This window comes from Cupressus sempervirens, chromosome 11, assembly GCF_028749045.1.
Source record: "Cupressus sempervirens isolate cs-2001-9-10 chromosome 11, ASM2874904v1, whole genome shotgun sequence".
Classification (NCBI taxonomy): domain Eukaryota; kingdom Viridiplantae; phylum Streptophyta; class Pinopsida; order Cupressales; family Cupressaceae; genus Cupressus; species Cupressus sempervirens.
In genome coordinates this window covers 276,622,746-276,641,978 of record NC_143128.1, presented here as the reverse complement: position 1 = coordinate 276,641,978, position 19,233 = coordinate 276,622,746, and the positions used below count along the sequence as shown (strand labels likewise).

At 34.2% G+C, this 19,233-nt stretch overlaps 1 protein-coding gene across 4 annotated transcripts in view; it reads left to right on the top strand.

The window, feature by feature from the left end:
* Positions 1–10,779, top strand: part of LOC149529187 (putative LRR receptor-like serine/threonine-protein kinase At1g56130) — a 256,167-nt gene extending 245,388 nt beyond the window's left edge. For 3 of the 4 annotated variants that reach the window (XM_089811093.1, XM_089811092.1, XM_089811095.1), the window contains 8 exons: positions 7,084–7,460; positions 7,740–7,935; positions 8,144–8,326; positions 8,458–8,576; positions 8,779–8,989; positions 9,074–9,311; positions 9,595–9,745; positions 9,848–10,779. In XM_089811093.1, coding sequence (XP_089667219.1) covers positions 7,084–7,460; positions 7,740–7,935; positions 8,144–8,326; positions 8,458–8,576; positions 8,779–8,989; positions 9,074–9,311; positions 9,595–9,745; positions 9,848–10,234 — 1,862 coding nt within the window. In that variant the 3' untranslated portion in view covers positions 10,235–10,779. The remainder of the gene's footprint in view (positions 1–7,083; positions 7,461–7,739; positions 7,936–8,143; positions 8,327–8,457; positions 8,577–8,778; positions 8,990–9,073; positions 9,312–9,594; positions 9,746–9,847) is intronic. The other variant, XM_089811094.1, reaches the window with a different exon arrangement.
* The last annotated feature ends 8,454 nt before the right edge of the window (positions 10,780–19,233 follow it).

Genomic DNA, 19,233 nt, shown 5'->3' with positions numbered 1-19,233 from the left:
CGGTGGTGACTAGGAGGTTGTATAGTATGTGGAGGGAGTAGTCATTCGGTATAGGGAGATGATAGGGTCGTACAGTAATTTTGGGGGGGTTGTACGGTGGTGAAGGGGAAGATGCCATGCAGTGATGGAGATGTACGGTGAGGTGTAAGAGGCTGAAAGTGGTACAGGTCAAGTGTGGGAGCAGAAATGATGCAAGAGATAGACCAAATGCCCTCTTGCCAATACATAGAACAAACTCAAATAATAATGTAGTCCGAACACACATATATTCTTGAAATTATATGACTTGTAAACAAAAATGATGCTCTGACTTGCCAGATCTGAGCCAAGAAATACACACAAAGACACAATAAGGTGAGGGTTGATTCCCACCGAAACAACAAAAGCCAAGTAGGGAAGATCTTTCACTTCCGAAATGGCGAACAATAGAGAATCCCAACAGGAATTAGCAGTATAAAGAAATAATCCAAATCACATACCAACTACTACCTACATGTGCTTAAATACCCTTTCGAGGAACTTCCCGAGGGTTTACAAATATAGCCGATGGCCAAACCTATGGAAACAATAAAATAAAAAATGGGTCTGAGATATACTAAATCAATCGGCCCATGAACAAAGGTTTGATTAATTAATTATTTTATCACGGGAACATTACAATCCTTCCATCTCAAAATTTGCTTGTCCTCAAGAAAATGTAATGCCGGATGCTGTAGAATGTGTTCACATTCCCAAGTCGCGTAATCCAACGGCAAGTGTTTCTAGCGTACCAAATATTCCCTTAGGGTATGGTTCCATAGAATCTTCTCATGTACATCAATGATCTCGGCCAATTCCAATACGAGCTTTCCTTCTTCATTGAGCAGTGGAAGATTTGTAGATACTACAATGTTCTACCCCACGATTTTCTTCAGATAGGAAACATGGAAGACGTTATGGATGTGGCTCCCTTTTGGAAGTTCTAGTTCATAGGCAACTTCACCGATGCGACAAGCTACATGATAAGGACCATAAAAATGTGGCTTCAATTTTTCTTTCCCTTTTGCATTCAATGAGGATTACCTATTTGGTTGGAGTCTGACATAGACCAAGTCTCCCACTTCGAAACATCTCTCGATCCAGTGTCTGTCAGCATACATTTTTTGTTGATTCTACACCTTTTGTAAGTTCTCCTTCAAGAATCTCAAGATGTCTTGTCCTTCTTGAAGCCAGTCCCTCGCTCTTGGTGTTGTTAATGTTTGATAGCTTCTGTTAGATGAACATATGTATAATTATATAATTGAGTTATATATATATATATATATATATATGATTAAATATATTATTAATTATCTGATTAACAAATAGACATGTCCCTGTCTATTCATTTACATATTTTTAATATATATCTAAAAGAGGATGTTGCATTTGGAACACACATACCACATTAAAGCAATGCTTAGTACATTTGCAACAATCCAATAAAACCAACATGGTATTAGAGCAGTGTTACAATCGGGATGCTAAATCAGATATTTGACTTTGGAACTTATTAAAATAAACAATAACAATTATGATGAACATCAATGAATATGTTTTACCATGACAATGTGTAAATCTGAATGAAATGACAGTATGGTGAAGTGTGAAATAATTCAAACATACAAGGTCACCATATATATAACGCTTATCGAGCTTCTGAGAAATATATTTTGTCAGGATAAATCAATGTTTTTTTTTACATTTGAAACGGTGAGGCTAAATGAGGTATTAGATGGTCAGCGTTACCCACAAACAAACAAGTCTCTATAACTATTGCCGATGAACCCATCCCCTCAGACTAGAATTGGTTTGGCTGAGATAAGAAAATGGGCAGTTTCTGGCTCACAATGAAGCTAAGGTGAGCAAGTGTCAACCATCTCCTCAATAGTAAAGACAAATAATAAAGGTATTTTGCATCAGCTCTTCAAATAGTTCTTAGTCCTTATTGAGTGATATGCAAAATATATGAAATTACTTCCAAGTAGTGGCAACGGCATATAAGAGACAAGTGACAATGGTTAAAGAGGAAGTTGCAACTAATGTAACCAAAGCACTCTGCTCACTGTGAAAAATCATTGCAAAAGCGATTGGTCAACGCATATCCTAGGAGGGAATGACACATCATTGTAGATGGGATTGGTCAAATCATATCCTTGCCAATGTCTGAGTTCCACAATGAGAACTCTCTTTAGAGACATCTGATAAAAATGGTGAAGAATAATAATATATAAGTGGCGCAAAATAAAATTAAAGAATGATCACAAATTATGATTACCTAGCAGATAAGACTACAGTGATAATACCATAGTTCATGTTTCGGGATTTATTCAGTAATCAAACCGGGGAAAGAGATTAGGGAATGGAGTCAAAACATTAATAAGGATAGAGAAGTAGATTGATGGGAGAAGATAACAAAAAGAACTAAGTTACATAACTATAGAAATCTTGTGCCATGTAATCACAAAGGGTCCCATCATCAATATACGAGTATGAAGGATATAACAAAGTTAAAGACATTGCATGGATTGAGCGGAGGTGGTATATAAAGGAATCTGAAATATATTTTGTTAGGATAAATTAATGTTTTTTCTGACATTTGAAACGGTGAGGCTAAATGACATATTAGATGGTCAGCGTTACCCACAAACAAACAAGTCTCGATAATTGTTGCCGATGAACCCATCCCCTCAAACTAGAATTGGTTTGGCTGAGACAAGAATAATGGGTAGTTTCTGGCTCGCAATAAAGCTAAGGTGAGCAAGCGTCAACCATCTCCTCAGTAGTAAAGACAAATAATAAAGGTATTTTGCATCAGCTCTTCAATTAGTTCTCAGTGCTTATTGAGTGATACACAAAATATATGAAATTACTTCCAAGTAGTGGCAACGGCATATAAGAGACAAGTGGCAATGGTTACAGAGGAAGCTGCAACTAATGTAACCAAGGCAATCTGCTCACTGTGAAAAATCATTGCAGGAAGCAATTGGTCAACGCATATCCTAGGAGGGAATGACACATCATTGCAGATGGGATTGGTCAAATCGTATCCTTGCCAATGTCTGAGTTCCACAGTGAGAACTCTCTTCAGAGACATCTAATAAAAATGGTGGAGAATAATAATATATAAGTGGCGCAAAATAAAATTAAAGAATGATCACAATTATGATTACCTAGCAAATAAGACTGCAGTGATAATACCATAGTTCATGTTTCGGGATTTATTCAGTAATCAAACTAGGGAAAGAGATTAGGGAATGGAGTCAAAACATTAATAAGGATAGAGAAGTAGATTGATGGGAGAAGATAACAAAAAGAACTAAGTTACATAACTATAGAAATCTTGTGCCATGTAATCACGAAGGGTCCCATCATTAATATACGAGTATGAAGGATATAACAAAGTTAAAGACATTGCATGGATTGAGGGGAGGTGGTATATAAAGGAATCAAGTGCCATGTCAGCATAGGATAAGGGACTTTAAGGTGGAATGTGATATGAAGATTATCTCATACAATCACCACCCCAACACATAAATGTAATGAGGTGGCACTCACGCAAAATCGAACACCATTTAGAATGAAGTTGTGCAAACAAAATTCATGCCAACGGTTTATTAGAATGCAATGGAGGAGTGAAGAGGTACATCTATCTTACCAATGCATTGTAGGTATATTCTAATGCCTTTATATATATTTTGTATTTGTAACTGATATAACAAATAATAATTTGGTATGTAAACTAACAAATTTTAATCAATGGTGGGGATTGAATATATGTTCATATCCTTATTATGTATTTTATATAAATAAAATAATAATGTTATTTTGAAAATAGAGATATATCATTATTAATGTAAATACCACTGTCATTATTGTGAAAATTATTCATTAATAATGGATAATAAACTTTATTATTCTTATTATTTTTTGTGGTCAACTTCTTAATTGGAATTTTGTATGTATTAGAAGAGTTATTTGCCTTGATCTTTTCCTCTAAGAATGTTAATATAGGAAGAGTGAGATTGAGATGCAGAGGGAGTCTGGCACATATGTCTAAAGGAGCGGAGAGATGATATGATTTAGTCAACCTTTGGTGATCTTGATCATATTGATTCAGAGGGAGTAAACCATGTTGTGATGGGTTCTCCATGATAAATAAATTCTAGCAGACAAGAGGACAATGATTAATGAATATGCCTCATGATTATGTGATTTTAATGGGCCTACCCCCTGTGTATATCATGAGGAAGTGACGACTTCCAAATGATGTCACTTGTATTTGCAGAAGTTATTGTAAGGTGACGATCTTACAATAACTTGTATTATGAGATCAAACAAATTGAGTATATGGTGAATGTCTTGCATCTCAACATTCTGGGAGGCCATTACTCAAAGAGTACTTGGTGAATATCATTGATATTCTGGGAGGCCAATACTCTTGATATCAAATGTGACATCAAACCTTATTTTGAGTAATTGGCGAATATCGTATGATATTCTGGGAGACCAATACTGGTGATGTCAAATGTGATATCACACCTTACTTGAGTAATTGGTGAATATCATTGATATTCTGGGAGGCCAATACTCTTGATATCAAATGTTATATTAAAACCTTTTGAGTAATTGGTGAATATCATTGATATTCTTGGAGGCCAATATTGTATTTGTTGAATCTATATTTAACATCTTTGTTATCCAATTTTGCCCACTTCTACTTTGGCACATGAGCATATGCCTCATGACCAAAAACTCTCAAATGTCTAAGTGAAGGCATATGGCTCGACCATGTTTCATTGGAGTCTCATCAACAAGATTTGGAGTAGGAGACCTATTTACCAAGTATTAGGTAGTGGTTATAGCTTCAACCCAGAACTTTTGTACTAGTTCAGTACCACTTAGCATACTCGATTCTTCTCCGTTAAGGTCCTATTCATTCTTTCTGCAACTCCATTTTGTTGTGGAGAATATGGAGTTGTCTTATGTCTCTTAATTCCACAATCTTTATAAAATGTATGAAAATCATTGGAGCAATATTCACTGCCATTATCTATCCTTACAAATTTTATCTTCTACGTAAAATCTTTTCATCCAAATTGCAGAGATGTCATTGTGGGTCCACATCTCACCATTTTGATATTCCAAAGATAGATAAAACTCTTTACAAGTGCCCAAAAATGTTAGGAGGTGCCTAGAAACATCTTGAAGATCTTTTGGGACTTTATGGATACCAAGGCATTTTAAAGGCTTTCCAGCTGTTTCCCAAGCATTTCCCTCAGTATCACAAATGTATTATTATTCATCATATCTCACTAAAACAAGAAATATGAAATTTTAGTAGTGACTGCAAAGATTATCTTCTCTATGTTTAGTTGTCATTCCTAGACACAATTCCCAGCATTGGGGCAGGAATCAGATTTGGGAGTAAGCTAAGAAGAAGTTGTAGGGCATGTAGTTGAAACATGTTCTGTCAGCAACAATGAAGTTATTGGAAAGATGAATAGTGATGAGCACCAAGAAAACTTTAGAGCCAGTATCCAAGGTCCATTTGGACTTAAAGTATGGGAAGTTCAGGCACTGTCACTGTAACTTAACAAACATTATTTTGATTCTATATGGAATTTCGTTCAAATCTCTAACACCCCTTGATGCAAAACAACTACATTAAATGCTCCCTCCATATTTGTTTTCTACAGAGTCATTTTAGGAACTAGTTTTACAAATTTTATCAATTTGTTAAACTACTCCATTTTTCTGGTGGATAACTCAAGTTACAGTGATCAGTTATTTCTATTTTGGGTCTAAAAATAAGTGAAGGCTGATCATGATTGAATAGGAGATATAGAAGTAATCATAGGTTCTTCAGAGTAGCTTTTGGAGAAAGAAAAGTAGAAACAGGGAAGGGGTTCCAGACAGAAGATAGAGGAAAAAGATAAATAGCCTTTGTGTAAGATATTTATTTGGTCAAGCATGAGTGCATCACCATTTTTTTGCATTCTTTTTGCTTTCAATAGAATGAAATTCCCTTATTGGTTATTCCAGTCTTCTACTGCTTTGAATTGTTCATTTTGATTATCAAAAGGGACAAACAAGCTATTTTCAGAGTTCATATGGAGTAACAGGTCTGAGTCTGCATAACACCTACCAAACTTCATCTTTGTCTTCAACTGAAAACTGGGCCAAGTTGCTTGGATTCCAAAATGCCTCTGAGTTATTAAAACTTACAAATACTGAGGCAATCCAAAGGACTTCTTCCTCAAAGTTTGTCATAAAAATGTAAAGGTCTTCAAACTCAGTTGTCATGTCTGAGTACAAGAACCCTTACAATATACATATACATTTCAATTTAAGCCTGGTGATTCTACACCTCACCAAAAAGGGCTCTGAACACTTATTATTGAAAGCTATTCTATATTTTTCCAGTTTCCTCATCCTCTTCATTAGGCTAAAATGTTGCTGATTGTAACAAGTAAACAAAATTATCCACAGAATTCTCTAGGAGTGCACTTTAGAGGTCTCGTGCTAGGATTTCACACTTGCAAGGACTGAAATGGGGTATGCTAGTATTATGCTATAGAGGCTTCGTATTTCAGATCTCTACAGACTACAAGTAAATAGACTTGAGGGACTTGAATAGGATTAGTAATGCCAAACTCTCCAGACTTGTGACCACAAGGATCAAATGCTTATTTTTCGAATTTTTGTGGCAAAAGAAAATATCAATGCAGTTTAAATCTTCACCATTTCTTCAACTGTTTTCATATTGAAGAGGTTGGCTAGGAGGAAAAAGAAGAATAAACATTTGACATCGAAATTGACCATTTCTTTCTGGGAAACAAAATAAAAATCAACTGTTTCTGAATGATCAAGAACAATTCAAAGGATGACAATGATGCTTTTTCTTCCTATGAATGAATCATTTAATTTAGTTGGTACTGTACTAAAGTTTGTTCCTCACAAGAAAGAAATTGTTGATTTTACATATTGGCTTATAAATTTTGTTCCTTCCAGAGACTGCTGGAACATATTGTTGATTTTACATTTTGGCTTATAAATTTTCAGATTCTCAATTTGCAGTAAACTGTGGCGGCTCACAAAAGACTTCCCAGCTTGGAATTGATTATGAAAGTGAGAACGAAACACTTAATGCTGCTTCATTTTATGTGAGTGATACACAAAAGTGGGGAGTCAGCAATACAGGAAATTTTCTGGACAATTCTGCAAATAATTTTACACAATCTAGTCAATCTCAATTTACAAATACATTAGATACTGAACTCTACCAAACAGCACGCTTATCTCCCAGTTCACTGAGGTACTATGGTTTAGGGCTTGAAAATGGACCATACACAGTAAAACTACAGTTTGCTGAAATAGATATTCTAGACACAGGAAGCTGGAAGAGTCTTGGAAAACGGATTTTTGATGTTTCTGTTCAGGTAAGTCACTTTTTTGATGGTTTGATATATTTTTTCTCTTGAAAAGGGTGCCCATCAATTTCCTCTTATTGTACATGGAGAGGAAGGGTAAAGATTATTTTCTGCACTTTTTTCTTTCATGCTCTTCAGCAAATGGTTAGTGTGAATGACATTGAAACATTAGTCTGACAATCATATTGCATCCTCACTTGGACTTTTAGTTCTCTCACTGGGTAAATTCTAGTTCTGCATAGTTCGTTGCACCTCAGTTCTTCAACTTTTTGTCCTCTGATGCTGTAGGGGAATAAAGTATTGACAAATTTCAACATAAAAAAGGAAGCAGGAGGTTCATTTATAGCAGTTGATCGATCTTTCAAGACAAATGTGACAGAAAATTTCCTTGAAATTCATTTTTTCTGGACTGGGAAGGGAACATGCTGTATTACAAAACAAGGAACGTATGGACCTTTAATATCAGCTATAAGTGTTACACCTGGTAAAGAAAACTTTGGACCTTTTAGCTTTACTTTATTCAATTTATAGAACTAAGAAGATTTTTGTTGGGTTGAGGACTGTGTATAAAACTGAGAATCATACTCATTCAATGCATTCTTCAGCAGTGATCTGCAAATTTGTTTATATAATTTACAACATTGCTGAAAACCCTAGGCATTTTATGTGCTGATTTTTCCTTTTTTTTGTAGATTTCATTCCTACTGTTTCAAATAAACCAATTTCTAACTCCCCTTCAAAGAAAATCAAGAGTGGAGCAGTAATTGGAATTGTTTTTGGTGGAATAGTCGCTGTTTTGACATGTTTTGGTTTTTCCATTTTCTGGTGGAGGAAAGTCAGGAAGTCCTCAGAAGCACGCAGTCAGGAACAAGAAGGTAGTGGCAAGAGATTCTAGGAGATGAAAGTTCATGAATTCCAGTTATCTCTTTCTTCCAATTGCGTTGGCTTTAATTGGGTGGAATTTGGTAACGGTACTGATACACATCACACTTCGTTTCTCTATCAGCACTCAAAGGAATCCACACAAAACCTAACATTTTCAGCTATGCTGACATGAAGAATGCAACAAGTGATTTTCATGAAGAAAACAAGCTGGGCCAGGGAGGATTTGGTACAGTTCATAAGGTATGTTAGTATGTATTCCAGTATCTGCATTCACTTGTTTTAAATTCATGTATACAAATAAATTCTAGAGAGCAGAAATAATGTTTCCATTATTTATGCTTCCTACTAATTTCTCCTTGTTCATTCCAATTACAAATCATTTATATCCTTAGATTTCTGATTGAAGTTTATCTGATTTTTCTTGTGCTTGACTATGGAACAGGGCATTCTTCCAGATGGTAAATTAATAGCAGTGAAGCAACTGTCATCTGAATCTAAGCAAGGAAAGCGTGAGTTTATAAATGAAGTAGCTGTAATATCTGCAGTGCAGCATAGGAACCTTGTTAAATTGCATGGGTGCTGTGTAGAAGGAGATCATCGTATTTTGGTCTATGAATGTCTGGAAAATAACAGTCTTGCACAAGCTTTATTCGGTAACAATATATGGTCACCCCACTTACCTTGATTTGTAAGCATTATTTTGTATCCGCTCACATAGTATCATTGCAAATTAGCAGGCAATAAAAGATCTGACATCCACCTCGACTGGCCTACTCGGCTCAACATCTGCATCGGAACTGCACGTGGGCTTGCTTATCTTCATGAGGAATCCAGTGTCCGAATAGTGCACCGAGACATCAAAGCAAGTAACATCCTGTTGGATAATTGTTTGAGCCCCAAGATAGCAGATTTTGGGATGGCTAAGCTATTTGATGATACCAAAACTCATATCAGTACCAGAGTTGCCGGCACAATGTAAGATCAGTTATAAGTATTGGACTTCAATTTTCTAAGACGTGATACAGATGAAGTTTCCTTATATTCGTTGAAAAACAATATATTGTTCTGCTGTTGATCATATATGAACAAGCTTTTCTTATTCATCTGTTCATATCTTCTTTTCCTTTTACATGTATAGAATCAATTTTTTTTTAGCGGCCGATTAATGAAACTACTGTACATTTTGAAGCATTTGTAAACAATTGGAAGCTGACCTGCGTACTTTTACATGATCTGATTGGAATGTTTGTATTTGAAGAGGATATCTGGCTCCGGAGTATGCAATGCGAGGTCACCTCACAGAAAAAGCTGATGTTTTCAGCTTTGGGGTTGTTGCTTTAGAAGTGGTGAGCGGTAGGAGTAATACAGAGACAACCTTGCCACGAGAGAGTGTCTACCTTCTGGAATGGGTTTGTACTAGTGTACTAAAGTTTCGCCAATTATGCAGTAATTTTGATCTTAGTCTAGCATGACCATTACTAATGGCCACCACCTTGCTGGTCAAATCACAGGCTTGGCAACTGCATGAGCAAGAGAGACTGCTGGAATTGATGGATCCTCAACTGAGAACAACATACATAGAAGAAGAAGTCCTTAGAGTTATTGCAGTAGCCCTTCTCTGTACACAAGCTTTGCCTGCAATGCGCCCGTCAATGTCTCGAGTGGTAGCAATGCTGACTGGTGATGTAGAGGAAATACCTATTGCTTCTCGCCCTGGTTACATCACAGATTGGCAGTACAACAACTATTTGGCTGCTCAAGATTCTGGAAGCGCTTCAATTCCATCAACACCAGAGCTGAAAAGCACAGAAATAATGCTGCCTGCTGTATTCTTCTCACCTGAAAATGAAGAGATGACTCCATCGATGATCAACCAGGCCTTAGGAGATGACCGATGAATACTGAACGAAATAACAAAAATTGGAGACCTTGTCTCTGCTTGGGACGCACATCTCATAGTGACTACATATCATGTAATATGGTTGTACCCTTATTCACCGAATCGCAAACAATTTGTATCATTGACCTTTGCTCTATCCCACATCTAAGAGTGATTATGATGTCAGTTAATCTGGAAACCTGGCATTATGGATACAACAATTTGGTTTTACTGTAATAGATAATGGGTTTTTAATTTTGATAAATAATTTTTATTGGAGTATAGACTGAAAGAGGATTTTCAAAGGACCTCAGAACCTTACCGAACAAGGACAGCCACATAAGTATGAAAGAAAGGGCCATAAAACAAGAAAGGCACCCAAGGAAAAAATAGCAAAACTACAGCAGAGAGAGCCAATAAAACAGTCGACGAAATTTGAATCCAAACCTCTCCGAATAACTCTGAAAACACTTTTACTGTTGTGTGTTGGGAACAAGTTTTCTTATTATGTATCAGATTTTTTTCCTTCCCTGTATATACATAACCGAATTCCCTTTCATTTCATGATTTTGCACACTATATTTACATACTAGAAACACTTTTATTACATGATTTTGTAAGATTTTAGGGAAAATGTAGCTGAAAATACAGGATAGTTTTGCGTAGTACAACTCTGATATACTTATAAATATTAAAACAAATATACAGAGATACTTGGGTTGTTTCTGAATGCACGGGCATTGGTTAACCTAGATTAGTACAGCAACATTCACATGTAATTACGCAAAACCAACACCCATTTCAAATTTGTACAAATTTTCATCAGACTCTACGACATTTACAATTTTTACTTTCATACAGTTACCAAATTATCATATTTAGAGGTTTGTTAAAATTGAATGCATGGTCTTCAACTCCGGAGATTGCCTACCATGACATTCAACTTGAAAAGCACATTTACATACTCATCAAACCAACGAAGAGCGGTGAAAACTAATAACAATGTTGAACATTTTGTTGTGAGAATGTTATGATCAATTTCGGAACCACATCCTTCTAACTTTAGAGATACTACTGAAAATTAAATTCTATTATTTATTTATTTCGCCGAACTGGAAATAATTTATGCTATGTTGACATGTAATTGTTTTTGAAAACTGCATTGTATTGTTTATTTCTTTCCTCCAACTGCAAATAAGTTTTGTTACGTTGACATGAAACCGTTTTCGAAAATCACATTCTATTGTTTCTTTTGTTCGAAATGGAAATAATTAAGCTTTGTTGGAATGGAAATAATTAGGTGATATTTTGTTAAAGTGTAAATAATTAAGTAATTAAGCTGATAGGTTTCATCTAGGAACTTTGTTCTTGGAAATAACTTCTTCTTCTTAACACTTCTTTTTCAAAAGTTTTTGAAAAATGATAAGTTAATTTATGTGGTTTTTTTAGAATCAAAATTTTATTATTTTTTAGATTTAATTGATTTAATTTTTAGTTTGTAAAATTATTTTCTTTTTATAATTAATTAAGTTTTTAGCTTTTTAAATTAATTTAATTTTTTATTTTAATAATTATTTTTTATTTTGTCTTATTTTATTTTTACATAAGTAAACTACTTAATCAAATATAATTTCAATTTTTTGAATAGGGAGTTATCTTCCTTTAGAAGTAAAGTTAATTTTACATTTTCAAAACCTTTCAGAAATTCGAAAAGAGCATCTAACACTCAAGAATAGTGTCTCCCACTTAGTCTTTATTCTATCTTTGTCTACGCTAGAACCTGCCTTTAAAACTCCACAAACCAACTTACCAAGTAATAATTAATAAAAGATTATAATCGAGTGACGAATAAAATACATTACATATGTTTAAAAGATATTGCAAAATAATCCACAACAAACAAGAAGTCATAAGAAAACAAGTTCGAAAATTATACTATTATTGGATTACAAAAAGCATTTTATATCCCTCTATGCTTTCTATGACCGATGGATATTGAAAATGGGAAGAGCGAACTCCATAAAAACTGAAACTAAATTCCATCTCATATGCGTAATAGAGTTAGTCTATAGGCATAAAATGTGGAGACTGGGGATCTTCTTCCACTAAATTTTCTCTTTGGCACCAATTTGAAACTTCCAAGTTTTCCAGATTGACTTCAGAATCATTCTCCCAAGCCTCTATTTTGTCTTCCACAACGAATCTATCCGTCCAGTAATTTTACAGAGGAATACGAACGTGTAGAAATATAAATCTAAATATCTACGCATTATCGAAAGCCGCTCAAGTAGTCTAGTTAGGTCGAAAGCGGAGACAATAGGATATAGAGGTACGAATTAGCTGCCATATTGGGGGAAGTCATAATGGCAATAAATTCTACAGGCTACATGTGTTATATCGTAGTAAAGTCTGCACCAGTCTGTATTGGTAATAAATTCTTTTCCCAGAATACGGATGACAGATCTTACTACAGGGACGTGAGTAGGAAAGAGGATTTCTTTGAGATGTCTGCGTGAAATAGGCTTGTCAAAAGCACATAGGATTCTGGCCCTTTGAGTTTGACAATTGTATTCATATTTAGGACCTATCCTAACAAGGTACAAGGATGTTATTTAAAGCCAAGGTTCAACTGTTCAGATTCTTTCTTTTTATTCTTCTAAAGATTATCCTAATAACAAGAGCTCTTGGGGGGGCTGGGACCTGTGTTTTGAAATCAGTCTTTTGAAATCTTTTGAAATCACAATACTACCTATAGATCTAGTTGACATTTAATACTCGGTTGATTACTGCTTAGAAAATGGTGGCTACTTCTGAGAGGATGTTTCTTTGATGTTGTAGTTGTACAAGATTTATGTGGTTGTATCTCAAAATGTCTCTATAGATTACCTTATCGAGAAATGAGAATAAAAATAAAGTTTAAATAGACATGGAAATTAATATGTTGCAAACAATACAACAATTATTAGGAATTTGTAGGCATTTTTGGTATGGAGAAGAATATGTTTAAACAAAACAGATATCTTTTTATAATAATATATATTTAGTCACAAAGACTAGTACCACAAATTGTTTTGTTCAAATGAGTTCTAGGACTTCGAATTTTTTGGCAAGGGTATGTGTAAAATTGAATCGTTTGTTCAAACTAGTTATAAGGCTTCATATTCATTGAAGCAAACGCGTATATAGCCTGTGACTTGAACACAATGCTAGAGCGGCTGGCTCAATAATGCAAACATCAGAGAAATTCTCATCAAAATCCACTACTGTGCAAAACAACCAAAATCACTCAAGCTCAAAGCTGAAAACGTGAATAGAGAAACACAATAGAAGGCAATATTTCAGTCTTAGGCCCCTCTTCACTGAGTTGAGGTAATTAATTCATAATTTTTTGTATGGTTCAAGCAGAGATGTCCCCAAATAGGCCACCTCTACCATGAATTAATACAACCTCACAATAGTCCAAACCCAGGAGCACATCAACATTAAAGTGGCTGAAAATCCATCAGATTAATGGATGCAGGAATGAAAACCCTAGCCGAACACTCCATAGTTTTAAAATTTTGAATGTTTCAACACATTTTTTTTTAGTGATGTTGCTTTGTTTGCCCTTTCCTCAAGAAAATACTCGGGTGATTATGATGTCAGTTAATCTGGAAACCTGGCATTATGGATACAACAATTTGGTTTTACTGTAATAGATAATGGGTTTTTAATTTTGATAAATAATTTTTATTGGAGTATAGACTGAAAGAGGATTTTCAAAGGACCTCAGAACCTTACCGAACAAGGACAGCCACATAAGTATGAAAGAAAGGGCCATAAAACAAGAAAGGCACCCAAGGAAAAAATAGCAAAACTACAGCAGAGAGAGCCAATAAAACAGTCGACGAAATTTGAATCCAAACCTCTCCGAATAACTCTGAAAACACTTTTACTGTTGTGTGTTGGGAACAAGTTTTCTTATTATGTATCAGATTTTTTTCCTTCCCTGTATATACATAACCGAATTCCCTTTCATTTCATGATTTTGCACACTATATTTACATACTAGAAACACTTTTATTACATGATTTTGTAAGATTTTAGGGAAAATGTAGCTGAAAATACAGGATAGTTTTGCGTAGTACAACTCTGATATACTTATAAATATTAAAACAAATATACAGAGATACTTGGGTTGTTTCTGAATGCACGGGCATTGGTTAACCTAGATTAGTACAGCAACATTCACATGTAATTACGCAAAACCAACACCCATTTCAAATTTGTACAAATTTTCATCAGACTCTACGACATTTACAATTTTTACTTTCATACAGTTACCAAATTATCATATTTAGAGGTTTGTTAAAATTGAATGCATGGTCTTCAACTCCGGAGATTGCCTACCATGACATTCAACTTGAAAAGCACATTTACATACTCATCAAACCAACGAAGAGCGGTGAAAACTAATAACAATGTTGAACATTTTGTTGTGAGAATGTTATGATCAATTTCGGAACCACATCCTTCTAACTTTAGAGATACTACTGAAAATTAAATTCTATTATTTATTTATTTCGCCGAACTGGAAATAATTTATGCTATGTTGACATGTAATTGTTTTTGAAAACTGCATTGTATTGTTTATTTCTTTCCTCCAACTGCAAATAAGTTTTGTTACGTTGACATGAAACCGTTTTCGAAAATCACATTCTATTGTTTCTTTTGTTCGAAATGGAAATAATTAAGCTTTGTTGGAATGGAAATAATTAGGTGATATTTTGTTAAAGTGTAAATAATTAAGTAATTAAGCTGATAGGTTTCATCTAGGAACTTTGTTCTTGGAAATAACTTCTTCTTCTTAACACTTCTTTTTCAAAAGTTTTTGAAAAATGATAAGTTAATTTATGTGGTTTTTTTAGAATCAAAATTTTATTATTTTTTAGATTTAATTGATTTAATTTTTAGTTTGTAAAATTATTTTCTTTTTATAATTAATTAAGTTTTTAGCTTTTTAAATTAATTTAATTTTTTATTTTAATAATTATTTTTTATTTTGTCTTATTTTATTTTTACATAAGTAAACTACTTAATCAAATATAATTTCAATTTTTTGAATAGGGAGTTATCTTCCTTTAGAAGTAAAGTTAATTTTACATTTTCAAAACCTTTCAGAAATTCGAAAAGAGCATCTAACACTCAAGAATAGTGTCTCCCACTTAGTCTTTATTCTATCTTTGTCTACGCTAGAACCTGCCTTTAAAACTCCACAAACCAACTTACCAAGTAATAATTAATAAAAGATTATAATCGAGTGACGAATAAAATACATTACATATGTTTAAAAGATATTGCAAAATAATCCACAACAAACAAGAAGTCATAAGAAAACAAGTTCGAAAATTATACTATTATTGGATTACAAAAAGCATTTTATATCCCTCTATGCTTTCTATGACCGATGGATATTGAAAATGGGAAGAGCGAACTCCATAAAAACTGAAACTAAATTCCATCTCATATGCGTAATAGAGTTAGTCTATAGGCATAAAATGTGGAGACTGGGGATCTTCTTCCACTAAATTTTCTCTTTGGCACCAATTTGAAACTTCCAAGTTTTCCAGATTGACTTCAGAATCATTCTCCCAAGCCTCTATTTTGTCTTCCACAACGAATCTATCCGTCCAGTAATTTTACAGAGGAATACGAACGTGTAGAAATATAAATCTAAATATCTACGCATTATCGAAAGCCGCTCAAGTAGTCTAGTTAGGTCGAAAGCGGAGACAATAGGATATAGAGGTACGAATTAGCTGCCATATTGGGGGAAGTCATAATGGCAATAAATTCTACAGGCTACATGTGTTATATCGTAGTAAAGTCTGCACCAGTCTGTATTGGTAATAAATTCTTTTCCCAGAATACGGATGACAGATCTTACTACAGGGACGTGAGTAGGAAAGAGGATTTCTTTGAGATGTCTGCGTGAAATAGGCTTGTCAAAAGCACATAGGATTCTGGCCCTTTGAGTTTGACAATTGTATTCATATTTAGGACCTATCCTAACAAGGTACAAGGATGTTATTTAAAGCCAAGGTTCAACTGTTCAGATTCTTTCTTTTTATTCTTCTAAAGATTATCCTAATAACAAGAGCTCTTGGGGGGGCTGGGACCTGTGTTTTGAAATCAGTCTTTTGAAATCTTTTGAAATCACAATACTACCTATAGATCTAGTTGACATTTAATACTCGGTTGATTACTGCTTAGAAAATGGTGGCTACTTCTGAGAGGATGTTTCTTTGATGTTGTAGTTGTACAAGATTTATGTGGTTGTATCTCAAAATGTCTCTATAGATTACCTTATCGAGAAATGAGAATAAAAATAAAGTTTAAATAGACATGGAAATTAATATGTTGCAAACAATACAACAATTATTAGGAATTTGTAGGCATTTTTGGTATGGAGAAGAATATGTTTAAACAAAACAGATATCTTTTTATAATAATATATATTTAGTCACAAAGACTAGTACCACAAATTGTTTTGTTCAAATGAGTTCTAGGACTTCGAATTTTTTGGCAAGGGTATGTGTAAAATTGAATCGTTTGTTCAAACTAGTTATAAGGCTTCATATTCATTGAAGCAAACGCGTATATAGCCTGTGACTTGAACACAATGCTAGAGCGGCTGGCTCAATAATGCAAACATCAGAGAAATTCTCATCAAAATCCACTACTGTGCAAAACAACCAAAATCACTCAAGCTCAAAGCTGAAAACGTGAATAGAGAAACACAATAGAAGGCAATATTTCAGTCTTAGGCCCCTCTTCACTGAGTTGAGGTAATTAATTCATAATTTTTTGTATGGTTCAAGCAGAGATGTCCCCAAATAGGCCACCTCTACCATGAATTAATACAACCTCACAATAGTCCAAACCCAGGAGCACATCAACATTAAAGTGGCTGAAAATCCATCAGATTAATGGATGCAGGAATGAAAACCCTAGCCGAACACTCCATAGTTTTAAAATTTTGAATGTTTCAACACATTTTTTTTTAGTGATGTTGCTTTGTTTGCCCTTTCCTCAAGAAAATATCATGCATCTGTGTTGGAAGGACAAGAAGTGTTATTCCCTTTGGCTCTTAAGTTGGAGAAGAGAGTAGGAAAATTGATTCTACTTGAATAGCTACATGTTCAACTCTCTTCATAAATACTGAGGAAGTAGCACTTACCCACCTAAAACATATGTTTAAGATGTTGTAACTAAAGTCTCTAAAAAGTCAATATATGCATCTATATCCCAAGTTATGTGGACTCTGAAGTGACACACAAGAGAACTCTCTTCATTGAAATTTCCCATTCTCAAAAAGTCTTTCTTGGAAGACTGGAACTTTTAATTCAAGTTATTGAGAAACAATTCCTATTTTCAGAGGAGGAACACAAAGTTGATTTCGCCATCTCTTGATCTGTGTTAAAATTAGCTGACAATCTATAGTGTCAGACAAATGACAATATTGGTAGAAAGTGATAAAATTTGAGTTCTTTCAAGATGTTCTCCAAGGCCTTCATTAGATATGTGCACTCTACCGTTTAACATACTAACACAAGGAGGAAATGACAGTACATGGCATGTTGTATGATATTCTCAACGCATGTACACAAGGCTTAGGACCAACAGTTCTCAGGTAAATATTATAGATTTCTCCCATAATTTATCTATACTTTTTAGTCTCAATCTGCTGAATGCAACTTGGATTTCGATTTATGAGAAGGTAACAATATCATATCAAATTTGTAAACGAGGAAAGGTAACCACTAATATTTTTGCTTTTTCAAACAAGGTTCAACACTTTCTATAATGTTTTCTCGGGATCTACTAAATCTATCTCCATTTTTGGAGGAATTACGCAGTGTCTACTACCTCATTTATTTAGGCAACAAGAAAAACAATTCTTAGAAAAAAAATTGCATTTGCAATTTAGCAATATATCTAGAAACCAAAATTATTGTCCATGTAAGATGATGTGTAAATTCTACCATGAAGCTCAAAGTTCAACGGGCCAAAAGGTTATGGTTTAAAATTGGAATAATGTTCTATGATGGTAAAATCTGTTGTTTAATATCTTATAAAACAGATGAAATTGGAAACCTTATGATGCATTTTGCCACATCTTTGTCTAAAAGATTTTTGATGTTTCTATTGAACCAATTATTTGATAGATTATCGCTAATAAGGAATTTGCTACTACTGTGAAAGCTACTAAAATGAAAAAAGAAGAAATGATAAATTACATATTAATACAACACATAGAAATGAAATGCATTAATAATGAAAAAACAAAGCTTCCATAGCTTGGCATATAGCTTGGAAAGTTGTTCCAAACAACTCCTTCCTTTTAACCATTGATGTGGATTGCAATAAGTGTGAGAGCTTTATCTAGATCCTCTTGCTCCAAATTATGATCTAAGGGTTTCAAAACACCAAAGTTTTTAAAAATTTGATCAAAACATTTTTTAAAACATGAAATTTAATTTGGATTTTGAATCCTTCATAGTTCGCTGACAATTTTATTCTCAATCCATGGCATTGGTGGAGAGAAAACTGTAGAATCCCCTTCACTGGATCTATCCTTGCTTCTTGTGCTACTACTAATATTAGTAGTTATCCTTGTGGGTATACCGCACTACTGGTCCCGACTAGGCTTATACTTCTACTCCTATTGGATTTATGTTGGTGCTCGCAAGTCCGGAAGGCCCCTACTGGTTGTGCCTAGGGAACTGTAGTTTTCTAAGAAGAAAATATAGAGCAGCTTCAAGATAAGAAGTATGAAGTTTCTGTAAGAAGCTTCCATAATAGAAATAAGAAATTTCCCTAAGAAGCTTCCAGATTCTAATTAAGAGCACCACCTTTGAATTTTTTATTTTTCCATTCGTGAAAATAGACATAAACCACAATAAATTACTTAACTACCAATCAAAAAATTGAAATTTGTGTATCATATTTGTATTTTAAAATCAAACCTACTAATAT